Source organism: Phoca vitulina, unplaced genomic scaffold, assembly GCF_004348235.1.
Source record: "Phoca vitulina isolate PV1807 unplaced genomic scaffold, GSC_HSeal_1.0 scaffold1, whole genome shotgun sequence".
Taxonomy (NCBI): Eukaryota; Metazoa; Chordata; class Mammalia; order Carnivora; family Phocidae; genus Phoca; species Phoca vitulina.
The window spans coordinates 75,127,041-75,143,781 of NW_022589704.1; the positions used below are offsets into that span (position 1 = coordinate 75,127,041).

Genomic DNA, 16,741 nt, shown 5'->3' on the forward strand with positions numbered 1-16,741 from the left:
AATCCTTTTTCATAATCCGCACAACCTGATAAAACCCTAAGCTTCCAAGAGGATGTACAGTAATTGGTGCAAATTTTTTATCTTTCCTTTTCCTTTCATTTTATGTGTAGGAAGAATCAAAATAAATAATGGGGCCAGATGTTTTTAAATGTTTTCATTAATACCTCGTTTTCATCTCATCTCAACAGATGCTAGGAAAGTCTTATAAATTATCTAAAGAAACCTCTGGGAATGGATATGAGAAGATTTGGCCTTAATATATTTCCAGTGTAATCAGCAGGCTCCCCCCCACACCCCCAAGAAGGTGATCAAATCAAAGGATGATCTAAACAAGAGCTGTATTTTAAATATTTAGACAGTTACTTGTTAGCTGGTTTCTAGTTGAATTGGTTATCTATCTAGTTACCAATGCTGCAGTCGTGCAGCCACCTATACATTATTTAAACGTATTTAACTGTTAAATGCACTACCACCAATAATGAAATAGACCTTTATGAAAACTGTGAAAAAAAAATTATCTTCTAAACAATTAGGAAATAATATAATATACATGTGCTATTTTCCTTTTTTTTTTTTTTTTTAAAGATTTTATTTGTTTATTTGACAGAGAGAGACACAGCGAGAGAGGGAACACAAGCAGGGGGAGAGGGAGAGAGAGAAACAGGCTTCCTGCTGAGAAGGGAGCCTGACGTGGGACTTGATCCCAGGACCCCGGGATCATGACCCTAGCCAAAGGCAGACACCTAAGGTGGGATTTTTTTCTTTCAAAATCAACATATATTAGATTTTCACATGAGTAGGTAAGAATGCTAAAGAGTTGGAATATTCTAAAGATTTTCCTTCAAACTTTTTCCTTCAAAGTCTTTGTTCTTCACATAATTTTGACCTTTCCCTGTTTTGCTTTAGTATCTTCTATAGTAAAGAAGTGTCTCACAGGATTTGAGAGTATCCTTGCTTCTTTCCTCCAAGGTAAAAATGTATTTTCATTGGCCTAAGAAAAATCTAACAGAGAAAATCTGACAGATAAAAATTAAGCAATATATATATATTTTAAGATTTTATTCATTTATTTGACAGAAAGAGCGAGCACAAGCAGGGAGAGCAGCTGACAGAAGGAAAGGGAGAAGCAGACTCCCCACTGAGCAGGGAGCTGGATGTGAAACTCGATCCTAGGACTCTCAAATCATGACCTAAGCCAAAGGCAGATGCTTAACTGACTGAGCCACCCGGCATCCCACCTCTTAGCTTAGGAGCCCAAGCAATATATTCTTAGTTGCTATTAAATAATAGGAAATATTGTGTCTCATGTGTAAAACACTTTACAGAATAAAATAAGTGTGTGTTTTTTTTTATTATACTTACTAGAGGAACTATAGAGTCTGATAATTTTGCAGTGGAATCAAACTGGCAAAAAGTATCAAAAGTATTAAAACAAGTTTCACATTTCTTAATTGCATAATTCTAAAAAGACCACATTATATACAAAAAATCAGAAGACAAAATTGGCAAAATAAAGTGTAAAAAAACTCTCAAATGTCTTTTTTTTTAAATTTTTCTTATTATCATATAATCTATTATTTGTTTCAGGGGTACAGGCCTGTGATTCATCAGTTTTACACAATTTACAGTGCTCACCATAGTACTTACCCTCCCCAATGTCCATCACCCAGCCACCCCATCCCTCCCACCCACCTCCACTCCAAAAAACCGCAGTTTCTTTCCTGAGATTAAGAGTCTCTTACGGTTTGTCTCCCTCTCCAGTTTCGTCTTGTTTCATTTTTCCCTCCCTTCCCCTATGATCCTCTGTCTTGTTTCTCAAATTCCCCATATCAGTGAGATCATATGGTACTTGTCTTTCTCCAATTGACTTATTTCGCTTAGCATAATACCCTCCAGTTCTATTAACGTTGTTGGAAATGGCAAGATTTCTTCTTTTTTTTTTTGACGGCTGCATGGTATTCCATTGTTTATATATACCACATCTTCCATATCCATTCATCTGTTGATGGACATCTAGGCTCTTTCCATAGTTTGGCTATTGTGGACATTGCTGCTGTAAACATTGGGGTGCATGTACCCCTTCAGATCACCACATTTGTATCTTTGGGGTAAATACCCAGTAGTGCAATTGCTGGATTGTAGGGTAGCTCTGTTTTCAACTTTTTGAGGAACTTCCATACTGTTTTCCAGAGTGGCTGCACCAGCTTGCATTCCCACCAACAGCGTAGGAGGGTTCCCCTTTCTCTGCATCCTCGCCAACATATGTCGTTTCCTCACTTGCTAAATTTAGCCATTCTGACTGATGTGAGGTGGTATCTCATTGAGGTTTTGACTTGGATTTCCCTGATGCCGAGTGATGTTGAGCACTTTTTCAGGTGTCTGTTGCCCATTTGATGTCTTCTTTGGAAAAAGGTCTGTTCATGTCTTCTGCCCATTTCTTGATTGGATCATTTGTTCTTTGGGTGTTGAGTTTGTAAGTTCTAAATAGATTTTGGATACTAGCCCTTTATCTGATAGGTCATTTGCAAATATCTTCTCTCATTCTGTTGGTTGTCTTTTGGTTTTGTTGCACGTTTCTTTTGCTGTGCAAAAGCTTTTTATCTTGATGAAATCCCAATAGTTCATTTTTGCCCTTGCTTCCCTTGCCTTTGGCGATGTTCCTAGGAAGAAGTTGCTGCGGCTGAGGTCGAAGAGGTTGCTGCCTGTGTTCTCCTCAAGGATTTTGATGGATTCCTGTCTCACCTTGAGGTCTTTCATCCATCTTGAGTCTATTTTTGTGTATGGTGTAAGGAAATGGTCCAGTTTCATTCTTCTGCATGTGGCTGTCCAATTTTCCCAACACCATTTGTTGAAGAGACTGTCTTTTTTTCCATTGGACATTCTTTCCTGTTTTGTCGAAGATTAGCTGACCATAGAGTTGAGGGTCCATTTCTGGGCTCTCTATTCTGTTCCATTGATCTATGTGTCTGTTTTTGTGCCAGTACCATACTGTCTTGATGATGACAGCTTTGTAATAGAGCTTGAAGTCCAGAATTGTGATGCCGCCAGCTTTGCTTTGCTTTTTCAACATTCCTCTCGCTATTCAGGGTCTTTTCTGGTTCCATACAACTTTTAGGATTATTTGTTCCATTTCTTTGAAAAAAGTTGATGGTATTTTGATAGGGATTGCATTGAATGTGTAGATTGCTCTAGGTAGCATAGACATTTTCACAATATTTGTTCTTCTAATCCATGAGCCTGGAACATTTTTCCATTTCTTTGTGTCTTCCTCAATTTCTTTCATGAGTATTCTATAGTTTTCTGAGTACAGATTCTTTGCCTCTTTGGTTAGATTTATTCCTAGGTATCTTATGGTTTTGGGTGCCATTGTAAATGGGATCGACTCCTTTCTCTTTCTTCTGTCTTCTTGTTGGTGTATAGGAATGCCACTGATTTCTGTGCATTGACTTTATATCCTGCCAGTTTACTGAATTCCTGTATGAGTTGTAGCAGTTTTGGGGTGGAGTCTTTTGGGTTTTCCACATAAAGTATCATATCATCTGCAAAGAGTGAGAGTTTGACTTCTTCTTTGCCGATTCGGATGCCTTTTATTTCTTTTTGTTGTCTGATTGCTGAGGCTAGGACTTCAAGTACTATGTTGAACAGCAATGGTGATAGTGGACATCCCTGCCGTGTTCCTGACCTTAGGGGAAAAGCTCTCAGTTTTCCCCCATTGAGTATGATATTCGCTGCGGGCTTTTTGTAGATGGCTTTTATGATATTGAGGTATGTACCCTCTATCCCTACACTCTGAAGAGTTTAGATCAAGAAAGGATGTTGTACTTTGTCAAATGCTTTTTTCTGCAACTATTGAGAGTATCATATGGTTCTTGTTCTTTCTTTTATTAATGTATTGTAACACATTGGTTGATTTGTTGATGTTGAACCAAACTTGCAGCCCAGGAATAAATCCCACTTGGTTGTGTTGAATAATCCTTTTAATGTACTGTTCGATCATATTGGCTAGTATTTTGGTGAGAATTTTTGCATCTCTGTTCATCAGGGATATTGGTCTGTAGTACTCCTTTTTGATGGGGTCTTTGCCTGGTTTTGGGATCAAGGTAATGCTGGCTTCATAAAATGAGTTTGGATGTTTTCCTTCCATTTCTATTCTTTGAAATAGCTTCAGAAGAATAGGTATTAATTGTTCTTGAAATGTTTGGTAGAATTCCCCTGGGAAGCCATCTGGCCCAGGGCTCTTGTTTGGTGGGAGAGTTTTGATTACTGCTTAAATTTCCTTAGTGGTTATGGGTCTGTTCAGGTTTTCTATTTCTTCCTGGTTCAGTTTTGATAGTTTATTCATCTCTAGGAATGCATCCATTTCTTCCAGATTATCTAATTTGCTGGCATATAGTTGCTCATATGTTCTTATAATTGTTTGTATTTCTTTGGTGTTGGTTGTGATCCCTCCTCTTTCATTCATGATTTTATTTATTTGGGTCCCTTTTCTTTTCTTTTTGGTAAGTGTGGTCAAGGGTTTATCAATCTTATTCTTTCAAAGAATGAGCTCCTAGTTTCGTTGATCAGTTCTACTGTTCTTTTGGTTTCTATTTCATTGATTTCTGCTCTGATCTTTATTATTTCTCTTCTCCTACTGGGCTTAGGCTTTATTTGCTGTTCTTTCTCCAGCTCCTTTAGGTGTAGGGTTAGGTTGTGTATTTGAGACCTTTCTGGTTTCTTGAGAAAGGCTTATATTGCTATATACTTTCCTCTTAGGACCACCTTTGCTGCATCCCAAAGATTTTTAACAGTTGTGTTTTCATTTTCATTTGTTTCCATGATTTTTTTTTTTAAGATTTTATTTATTTATTTGACAGAGAGATTGACAGCGAGAGAGGGAACGCAAGCAGGGGGGAGTGGGAGAGGGAGAAGCAGGCTTCCTGCTGAACAGGGAGCCCGATGTGGGGCTCGATCCCAGGACCCTGGGATTATGACCTGAGCCGAAGGCAGACATTTAATGACTGAGCCACCTAGGCGCCCCTCCATGAATTTTTAAAATTCTTCAATTTCCTGGTTGACCCATTCATTCATTAGTATGATGCTTTTTAGCCTCCATGTATTTGAGTTCTTTCCAACTTTCCTGTTATGATTGAGTTCTAGTTTCAAAGCATTATGGTCCGAAAATATGCAGGGAATGATCCCAATCTTTTGGTACTGGTTGAGACCTGATTTGTGACCCAGGATGTGATCTATTCTGGAGAATGTTCCATGTGCACTAGAGAAGAATGTGTATTCTGTTGCTTTGGGATGGAATGTTCTGAATATATCTGTGAAGGCCATCTGGTCCAGTGTGTCATTTAAAGCCTTTATTTCCCTTTGATCTTTTGCTTAGATGATCTGCCCATTTCATTGGGGGGGGGGGTGATGTCCCCTATTATTATTGTATTATTGTTGATGTGTTTCTTTGATTTTGTTATTAATTGGCTTATATAATTGGCTGCTCCCATGTTAGGGGCATAGATATTTACAATTGTTAGATCTTCTTGTTGGATAGACCCTTTAAGTATGATACAGTGTGCTTCCTCATCTATTATTATAGTCTTTGGTTTAAAATCTAATTTGTCTGATATAAGGATTGCCACCCCAGCTTTCTTCTATGTCCATTAGCATTGTAAATTGTTTTCCACGCCCTCACATTAAACCTGGAGGTGTCTTTGGTTCTAAAATGAGTCTCTTGCAGACAGCGTATCAATGGGTCTTGTTTTTTTATCCAATCTGATACCCTGTATCTTTTGATTGGGGCATTTAGCCCATTTACATTCAGGGTAATTATTGAAAGATATGAATTCTGTTCCTTTCTGGTCTATGTTACTTTTAGGCTCTCTCTTTGCTTAGAGGACCCCTTTCAAGATTTCTTGTAGGGCTGGTTTGGCGTTTGCAAATTCTTTTAGTTTTTGTTTGTCCTGGAAGCTTTTTCTCTCTCCTTCTATTTTCAATGACAGCCTAGCTGGATATAGTATTCTTGGCTGCATATTTTTCTCATTTAGTGCTCTGAATATATCATGCCAGTCCTTTCTGGCCTGCCAGGTCTCTGTGGATAGGTCTGCTGCCAATCTAATGTTTCTACTGTTGTAGGTTATAGACCTCTTGTCTTGAGCTGCTTTCAGGACTTTCTCTTTGTCTCTGAGACTTGTGAGTTTTACTATTAGATGTCAGGGTATTGACCTATTTTTATTGATTTTGAGGGGGGTTCTCTGTGCCTCCTGGATTTTTGATGCCTGTTTCCTTCCCCAAATTAGGGAAATTCTCTGCTATAATTTGCTCTAGTATACCTTCTGCCCCTTTCTCTCTTCTTCTTCTGGGATCCCAATTATTTAATGTTGTTTCGCTTTATGGAATCATTTATCTCTCAAATTCTGCCCTCGTGATCCAGTAGTTGTTTATCTCTCTTTTTCTCAGCTTCTTTATTCTCCATCATTTGATCTTCTATCTCACTGATTCTTTCTTCTGCCTCATTTATCCTAGCAGTTAGAACCTCCATTTTTGATTGCAGCTCATTTAATAGCCTTTTTGATTTTGAATTGGTTAGATTTCAGTTCTTTTATTTCTCCAGAAAGGGATTCTCTTGTATATTCTATGCTTTTTTCAAGCCCAGCTAGTATCTTTAAAATCGTCATTCTGAACTCTAGTTCTGACATCTTACTAATGTGCGTATTGATTAGGACCCTGGCAGTCGGTACTGTCTCTTGTTCTTTTTTTTTGAGGTGAGTTTTTCCATCTTGTCATTTTGTCCAGAGGAGAACAGATGAATGAGAGAACAAAATGCTAAAAAATGCTAAGAGGGTAACAACAACCTCAGAAAAATATACACTAAACAAATCAGAAAAGACCAGAAACTGAGGGTAAAAAAAAGGGGAAAACAAAAAAAGAAGGGGAATAAAATAAAAGAATATGATCAGGCTGTTGAATAGAACAGAGCCACACACTAGATTTTGGGTGTATTTGGTCTGTTAGAAGAAAGTGCCTCCCAAAATTTTAAAGAAAGAAAAACTTACATATATAAAAAATTAAGGGTTAATACAATGAAGGAATGGAATATGACTGTAAAGATGAAAATTAAAAAAGATTTTAAAAAAGGAATTGATAAGAAGTTGGTTGAAAAAAGAATGAAAAAAATTAAAAAAAGAAAGAACGTGGTCAGGCTGGAGACTAGAACAACATCATACACTAGATTTAGGGTATATTTTGATCTTTTAGGAGAAACTGTATCCCAAAACTTTAAAGAAAGAAAAACTTACATATATATATACAAAAAATAAGGTTAAACATTGAGGAGATAGAATATGACTGTAAAAATGAAACATTAAAAAAGACTTTAAAAAAGGAATTGATAAGATCGTTAGTTGAAAAAGGAAAGAAGAAAACTTCAACTAAATAAAAATAGAAAAAGAAAAAAATAAAATTAAAAAAATTAACTTTGAAAGACTAAAGAATCAGGGGAAAAAAAGCCATGGATTCTATGTGCTGTATTCCTCTATTGCTGGAGTTCTGCTGTTCTCATTGATGGGTAAACTTGGTCTTGGCTGGCTGTTCCGCTGATCTTCCGGGGGAGGGGCCTGTTGCAGTGATTCTGAAATGTCTTTGCCCCAGGTGGAATTGCTCTGCCCTTGTCTGGGGCCAGGCTAAGTAATCTGCTTGGGTTTGCTCTCAGTAGCTTTTGTTCCCTGAAAGCTTTCCATATAGCTTTGGAGGAGGAGAATGAAAATTGTGACCTCCCAATCTCTGCTCCAGAGGAGCCGAGAGCTCAGGGCCCCACTCTTCAGTGCGCCCTCAGAGAAAAGCAATCACTCCCGTCTCCCTGGGCTCCAGCTGCACTCCGTGCTCACCCAGACTGTGACTGAGCATTTCTATCTTTGGTGCACGACCCTGTTTGGAGTCTCCAAACCCAGAAGATTCCTGTGGTGCGCTCCCACGCCGCTCCTCCCGGGGGGAGGAAGGGGAGTCTCCCCGGATCTGCCGCTTGTTGGGTCCCAGCTGGGACAGCAGTGGCCCGACTGTGCCGCGGATCACGGTTTACGGCAACCCCAAGCTGAGAGTCCACTCCTTGGCTCCGTCTTTGCAGCTGGCTTTCCTGCTCCGATACCTGGGAGCTCTGCCACACTCAGTCTTCCTGTGACCCCGAAGGTCCTAAGACCACACTGTCCCAGTGAGGGTTCCACCCCCTGCTTAGCCACTGGAGCAACATCTCTCAGCAGAGCAGACTTCTGATTTTGTGCTCTGCTGCTCTATCACTTACCGGTATCTGGCTGATGGAGGCTCCCTTCCCCCACAGTCTATCTTCCCTAATATTGCCTCAGACCCACTTCTCCTCATGTCCTACCTTCCAAAAAGTGGTTGCTTTTCTATTTTAGAGAGTTGCTGTTATTCTTTTCTTCAATCTCCTATTGAGTTTGTAGGCGTTCTGAATGGTTTGATAACTATCTAGCTGAATTCCTGGGACCAGACGAAAGTTAGGTCTCCTACTCCTCTGCCAACTCCTCAACTCTCAATTGTCTTTATAAAAAACAAAAGAGCTGGGGTGCCTGGGTGGCTCAGTCTGTTGAGCAACTGACTCTTGATTTTGGCTCAGGTCATGATTTTGGGGTCCTGGGATCAAGCCCCATGTTGCACCTCTATGCTCATGAGGATAGAGGATTCTCTTGAGGATTCTCTCTCTCCCTCTCTGCCCTGCCCCCTGCTCTCTCTCAATCTCTCTCTCTCTCTTAAGATAAATAAATAAATCTTAAAAAAAAGAGCTAATAATTGAGATGTTAGCAGCCATTAAATTTTTTTTTTTTTTTAATTTAATGGCATGGAGAAAAACTAATATATCAATTTTTAAATTGTGGAGAAATCTGGGGCACTTGGGTGGCTCAGTTGGTTAAGTGTCTGGCTTTGGCTTAGGTTGTAATCTTGGGATCCTGGGATTGAGCCCCACATCGGGCTCCCTACTCAGCGGGGAGTCTGCTTCTCCCTCTGCCCCTCCCCCTGCTCCTGCTCTCTCGGTCTCTTGTTCTCTCTCTATCAAATAAATAGATAAAATCAATTTTGGAGAAATCTATCTGAAAAGAAACTCTCTGGAAGGAAATATAATAAAATACTAAAAGAAATGGCTCATTGGTGTTCTGCTTCTTTATAGCTGTAGTTACTTGTCACATTTATTTAGCAATGCATATATTTGTTACTTACATTTTCAGAAATACATTTGAAGTAATTCCTTTCAAATATATTTCTCATTTAATATGTTAGCACTTCATCAGTTAAGCAAAACAGGGAATAATTTTCCTTTTCATAGTTGAGAAGAATGGGTAATTTCCCAATTGAAGGAGCTTGATTAATAAAACCCAGATCCTCCAAAGCCAGCCTCAATGCTTCTTCAATGATATCATACTAGAAGGTTACAGAAAATAATATGTGAACATCTTATGAGTTTTTCACAATAAAGGAACGATAATTATAATCTGAGATGTTATTAATAATGTTTAATTTATTTGATCTTCTTTATAAATTCCTAATTCCAGTTGAGAGAAAAATAAATGTATAATATCAGACAAATGTTAATAAAAAGGGATATCTAAGTAAGTAAAAGGTGTAAGGAATAAAATTCATCATTACATCTATGTTTGATTTATTATGAGAGCAAATATTAGAAGAAAATCTAAAACTCTTTTGTTTTACTTTAGGAAGATACTGAACATGGTATTCCAAGTAAGAATGAAGAAAGTCATGTCAAGAATATTAATAATGACTGGGCGCCTGGGTGGCTCAGATGATTAAACGTCTGCCTTCGGCTCAGGTCATGATCCCAGGGTCCTGGGATCGAGTCCCACATCGGGCTCCCTGCTCGGCGGGGAGTCTGCTTCTCCCTCTGACCCTCCCCCGCCATGCTCTCTCTCTCAAATAAATAAATAAAATCTTTAAAAAAAAAAAGAATATTAATAATGACTAAATGTAAAAGAGTCTATATGGCAAGACAGAAAGAGTAAAGAAAGTTATACAGACTTGATAAATAACTGATAGCTTTCTTAACAAAGTAATCTATTTTAATCAATGAGAAATTAAAGTAGAAACTAGTATCTTTATAATTATTTATTGAGGATTACTACAGGGCATAATTAAGAGACTAAAACAATCAAGATTAAAGCCAGATTCTTTACATACCACTCTACAGTTCATGTAGTCTAACTCCTGTGCATCAACACTCTGGCCACTTATGCTCTCCTCATTCCCTTGTCCAGCACACATATGGCCAGTGCCAGTGAGCCACTTCAGAGCAGAGATAGCCAGATTCATTTTTGTATGTGCAGAACCTAGCACAGTGCTCAACAGTGGGTAGGCATGCACATTTGCATATGTCATACAATTCATTTCAATAGCCAAACCATATCACCTCAAAAATGATATTAAAAAAATGCATAATACACCCCCAACCTAATGAAATGATTTGGGGGATTATCTACATTACCAGATAATTTATGTTACTGGTTGCCTATTCCATTAGGTAATGGAGATGTGTATTCATGTAGGGCTAATATGTTTGATGAGTTTCAAACTCAGTCATTTCCCAGGCAGTAGCCTCTAAGTCAAGGTCACAAATTGAAAAGCTTATAGCAAGGCAAATAAAGTCAACATGTGAAGTTGATTAGTTGCAATAAGCATATTTCTCTCACCACCGACTGGGAAACAGTTACCGAGAAACATTTTTTTAAGCAGGAATGATGATAAATGGAACTGATCCTCAGCCTCAGGAACACACAAAAAAAGGGGTTGGGGGACTGAGTTAAACTTTCAGGCCATTTCTAAATGGTAGCTTCTACTCAACCCCACCTGATGGTGCCAAGTAGGAATACAAGACCATTGTAGCAAGATCTGACTTTTCAAGGGCAGCTAAAAATTCATACATTTACTTAGAACATCTCATTTTTAAAATGTTGGTAATTTTTTAAAATGCAAAACACTATGTATTTTGCATTTTATGTACCAAAAAAAACTACATCTGCACAGCATGTCTGACACTTAAGCTCCTGGTTTATGACCTCTGGTTTAACAATTTGATTACTCTATTTTGCACATATAATTGAGATATGACTGAAAAGTCATATGACCGCTAAAATGTCAAGGAGACTTTATTGATTAAAGAAAACTAAATGTTCAAGGTTATGTGTGCTATTATTCCATACTCATAACTTCACAAATACCAAGTATTTTACAAACTTCACTTAGTATCAAAATGAAAATATCAAAGCCCAGAAGTTGACAGTAGAATAATATGTATAACCATTATAAACTTTACTTTAAATGTGATATAACTAAGGTTAAGTCACAAGTTCAAGTTGGTTCTCTATGTATGCTGATGCATGATTGTATTTCTAAATGATGACTAGCCAATTATAGTCACTAGAAAGTTCTGTCATAACTGACATTTTAAATGAAGCATTCCGCTAAGAAAGCTAAAATTTCAACCTCATTTTAATCACTTTAGCTATTCAGAATTCTGTTAATCAAGTAGGAAAAAAAAAATTGGTCTTCAACACCTAGAATGATTTATCTGTTTGTACGAATGTGAGAAAAATGATCATGTCTTCGAGTAATAGATTACAAGTACAAAGAAAGTTCACATTACAGCTATGCTGATGAAAATTACCTGCAGGCTGTTACAACACAGCCCGTGAATTAATTAACCTTTTGCCATAAAAATCTGGAAACTTCAGCAAAGACTGAGGTGTTTCTGTTTCTCTTGTTCCAGCTTCCTCAGCATTTTATAAAGTGAAATATTGTGCCATTACTGAGGAAAATAGATAAAATATACTTAGATTTTATTGGGTATCCATGTTATTATAGTAAAAACATAAGTTGTGGTTAAAACACAGCAAGTTGGATGTTTCCTTTTTTGTTTTAATTAATGAAAGATGAGAAATAATAGCTGATTTCTATGTAGATCTTTACTTTTGTGAATGAGATCAGTAATTTCTTACTATGAATGTTGGCTAACTCTTAGTTATCTACCTTTTCACTCTGTGAGAAAATAAAGTTAAATAAAGCATGTATTTTGCCAATGTGTTAAAAAAACAATGCGTTTTTAAAAACATGTCTTTTGCCAATGTGTTTAAAAACAATCACACATTCTTTCAAACTTCATTCTCAAATGAATAAACACATTATATTTGAGTGTACTGGTCAAGTATACTGAAAATTTTCACATGGGTTTGGAAGCTGAAAAATCAGCTAACACTAAATGAAACCATGACCTGGGAAAACAGGATTTCTAATAAACAATGTTGTAATAAAAGTGCCTGTCTTTCCTCAAGTTGTTAAGAGCAAGGATCACTAAGACTTGGCAAATGTGAAGATTACAGCAAAATTTAAAGACCACTAAGTTATACTTAAATACTGACATAATAACTTCATGTCTTTATGAAATTGTTTGGAGCCACATTTTATTTTTCTCTTTGATATAGTAATATCTCCTTAAGAAGGTTAACAATCCCAGTATTAACTGCTCAATAACAGAGTGGTTCTCTTCCATGAGCCAATTTTTAGAGTTAGCTTTAATTCATTCATTAGATAATTAGTCTTGCCAATGGATAAATCATTTCTTCAGTGGGTTAGGAGGCATCCTTGTTTAGATAATGGGTCATACATATTATTTTAGGATGTTAGGGCATTTCTCTATTGTTCAAACTAAATCATGATTTGCCAAATTCATCTTTAAAGAACAAAACTAGTGATCTCCCTCTCCAATATATTGTTAGGAAATCAATTTTTGTTTGCAGGTAAGAGGTACACAATAATATGTTAAAATAAGAAGGTGATCATTTTATGTTAATAAAGGGGTAATGCTTATCTGGACAACTAAAGATACATATGATATTTCTTATTTTGTATTAAGAGCAAATACATATTTTATGAATCAATACTTCAAATTAAGTAGCTATTTTAACTAATTTAGAACAAACAATAAATCTTTCATAATTGTTAATATATTAAAATTTTCCAAGTGGATCTTTCTTTTCTATCTATAAGAAGATGGCTCTTTGAAGTTGGTAAATTTAGAATATTTGCCAAAACATTTCTGGTTATTTCAATTTTGAGAATATCTCTATTATAAAGCATACACATTTAGGTAAGATATATATTTATCGGAAGCATCAAGGCTGTTAGATAGAAAATTCACAATAAATATATTTTGAATATAAGAATATACAAGGTTTTAAAAGAAATTCAGCGCTTCTGCCAATAGTAAAATTTGCCTGGGTTAATTTAAATTAAATTTAATACTGTTACTGATTCTTAGATTATCATGTAAGCAGTGATAATGCAAATGTGTATATGAATAAAAAGTATATGCTTTTAAAAGACTTAAAAATGAGAGCATAAATTTATAATACCCCTTAATTATTACAGAAATACACATGCTATCCTTTGGAAGATATGAGTCACATACCTGACAGGTAATGTTCTATCGCCTTTCCTCCTATCCATTTCTCTTTGGGGAACAGGATACCAACGGAAATTCAATTTCCAGTTAAAACCCCCGTAAGTCATGTCTGACCCAGCCATATATTCAAAGGTATCATCACTAATCACATCAATGATGGGGCATACAACTGTTTTCCTGCAGAAAAATCAAAACCAGTTTACATATAAATAATAATTTAAATACTACATCAGCTTCTTCAGACTCAGCATAGATGTTAAGTTGAAATTTAATCATTTTGTGAGTTTAATATGACTTTATTTTCATTTTATCCTTTTTCTCTGTGGAATCATTTTCTTTTACTACATCGTGCTTACGGTCTCTACTTCTTTCTACCATTTATAATCTAATCAAATATACTAATTGGTCTTCAAGCTGATTTCCAAATGCATTCTAAGTACTAACTCAGCAGGATGAACATGGTCTATTTTTCATAAAACCTCCGCGCACAGCATGATTAGTAGCACTGCTTTGATATTATGCATCATTTTATCTCAAGCCCACTGAAAAGCAATAGCATGCAGAAGTAGAGAGTGGATGATGGCAAATTAGACCTGGTATTTTGAATCTCAAAGAGGATAGGTTAGTTTTAAGAGTTCTGAAAAAATCTTCCTGGGGAAATGCCTACTAGAAAAACAAACAAGTAAAAATCAACAAACAGAGGGGCGCCTGGGTGGCCCAGATGGTAAGCCTCTGCCTTCAGCCCAAGTCACGATCCCAGGGTCCTGGGATCGAGTCCTGCATCGGGCTCCCTGCTCAGCGGGGAGCCTGCTTCTCCCCCCCCCCCTCCCGCCGCCTCTCTCTATCACCCCCTCTGACTCTCAAAAAAAAAAAAAAAAAAAAAAAAAAACCCCAAAAAAATCAACAAACAGAAGCAACAATAAAAATCATGATCATCAGTGTAAGTACATGTTGCCTCTGAAAGATATTAGGGACATGAGATATCTAAGTGTGTTGTCCTAGATCTCAGAATTTACCATAACAACCTACATATTTTAAAATAGGGAAAGATAAGCGACTTAAGTTTCTGGGGTTTTTATCTCATGATCTGTTTCTTCGTAAAGAGTGGGTGTTCTTGATGGTGGCTTTTTTAGGGTAAGAAACTTCCACCAGGAGAAGATTGGATATTCTTTTAATCCATGTTGTGCTTTCTCCAGTCTCCCTCTATTCCTGGCTTATATGTTTTATTATGGGACCAATCTGTCATCTCTACAGTAAGTGTTCAGGTCTACTCAAGTTTGCATCGCTTGTAGCTAATTCCAAAGATCAGAGCTTATTTTTCATATTGGTAGGGGGTAAATATACAAATATGCTTTTGAATCACCCATAAATGTGGAAAGCAAATAAATGTCCATTATTTATTCCAGTTTTGTAACACCAGTATCACAAATGCTCGTTTTCAATTAGGTCTTCTATTCCACACAATTGGCCAAAGCCTCGAGTTCTCAGAAATCAATAGGATTCATCTAGCCTTGAAAAAGTTTCTTGGTAATTCTGGTCCCTACAAAATCAATATCTTTCTCTCTTCATTAAATTTAATGACTTAATTTGTAATGGGGAGGCAAAATTAGATCTAATAACCTTGAATAGGACTTTATTATCTAGTTATGGCAACTTTAGAATGTATAAGCAGGACAAGACCTCAGAATTCATTTTATGCAAATACAATCTAAACATATTGTTAGATTAAAAAATAAATGATCTATGCCTGATGATATTGAACAACATTATATTAAAAATTCAGTAAGTTGAATATGAAACACGTTTGAAAAAGCAGCATAATGTATGAAAAGTTGCCAGAAAATGCATTTAAGATGTTCTAAGTTCATTTTACTTTGCCAGTCTTACCCTGCAGTGCATACTGTACAATACACAGAGTGGAAAAATGTTATTAGCTGTGTACTACACTCAGTTGACTAAAAGGTTCCCACTGCTTTCTTCAACTGCTATGGTTCATTTTACTGACAACCTCCATCTATCTTCCTGGCAAGTACCAAATCCTGCCGTTTACATGATGTAGTTGGACTAGCTCACCCTAAGCAGCTCTTGTCTTAGATGCTTAATTAAAAACTTCCATTCTAAGAAGACCCTTCTAGGGTAGGTGAAATGACTATTGCAAACAAGGTGTTATGCAATGCTTTGTTATTATATCAGAGCATTCAACACAGTTGTCTTCATTAGGTACTTAGGAATTATAATCATTTATCATCAATGTTTATGAATATCTGCAAAGAAAAGTTTGTACCTGATAGCATCATTATCAGAAAAAATTTCAGGTAGGTATGAGGGTTCTTAATTTCTATAAAGTACTATTCAATTTTTTCAGATTTCACAATTTGTATTTACAAATTGGCAACACTGTTTAAATAATTAAAATTCTAATAGTTGTGCTCTGTTTTTGTTTTTTTTTAACCATGATTTCATTCCAGTGGAATGTGTGAGTGTATGTCTTCATTTTTAAGATCCTCTAGGTGGTTTTGAACCAGACTTTGAATAAGGGCAGTGACCTAGTAGAGAGAAGACTGGTCTGGGAATGGGTAGAACTAAATTGCTGTTCCCAACACTTCAAATAACTGGGACAAGCTACTTAACGTCTTTGTTCCTTCCTATTACTAGTACAGACAAGAACATCTATATTACCTTCCTCACAGGGTGGTTGTGGGGACACAATGAGGTGCTTTGAAATGTATTTTATAAAACATGACACTGTTTCAAATTGGACTCATTTCTATCACCTACAAAATGAATATTCAATACATTTTTTACTGTTTGAAGTGTTTGACTATTTGTTAAACAAATATTAATATTCAGCATGAATAAGCCTATATTATATGGGGGAGGGGTGCTTTTTAAAAAGCTAGAAAATAAGTCTTCTAAAAATAGCAATTTATAAAGAAGTTTTGATTGGTACCTGGAACTGTCCTAGCAGGTTCAGTCAAAACCCAGGCAGACATAACACATGAGTTCTTACCTGTCTTCTTTTATTCTTGCCAGCAAAGGCTCCAGCCATCCTAAGGTGCATTCACAGTGTGCATCGAGAAAAGTTATGACCTGCCCTTTTGAAGCAGCTGCTCCTCGAAGGCGGGCACGTATTAACCCAGAGCGCTCTTCCATTCTAATAATTTTTACCGGCACCTCTAAATTTTCCACATAATTCTCTAATGTCAACTTGAGAAAATCTGTAATGCGCAATAAGAATTTATAAAGTTTTGAAACTATTTTAAGACACAGCGGAGAGACTACTGC

The 16,741-nt window shown here is 36.6% G+C and overlaps 1 protein-coding gene across 4 annotated transcripts in view; it reads right to left on the bottom strand.

Annotated features, from left to right (window-relative positions):
- Positions 1-16,741, bottom strand: part of GALNT13 (polypeptide N-acetylgalactosaminyltransferase 13) — a 781,779-nt gene that overhangs the window by 197,915 nt on the left and 567,123 nt on the right. For all 4 annotated transcript variants that reach the window (XM_032410271.1, XM_032410279.1, XM_032410287.1 and 1 more), the window contains 2 exons: positions 16,467-16,674; positions 13,463-13,633 (listed from right to left, as the gene is read on the bottom strand). In XM_032410271.1, coding sequence (XP_032266162.1) covers positions 13,463-13,633; positions 16,467-16,674 — 379 coding nt within the window. The remainder of the gene's footprint in view (positions 1-13,462; positions 13,634-16,466; positions 16,675-16,741) is intronic.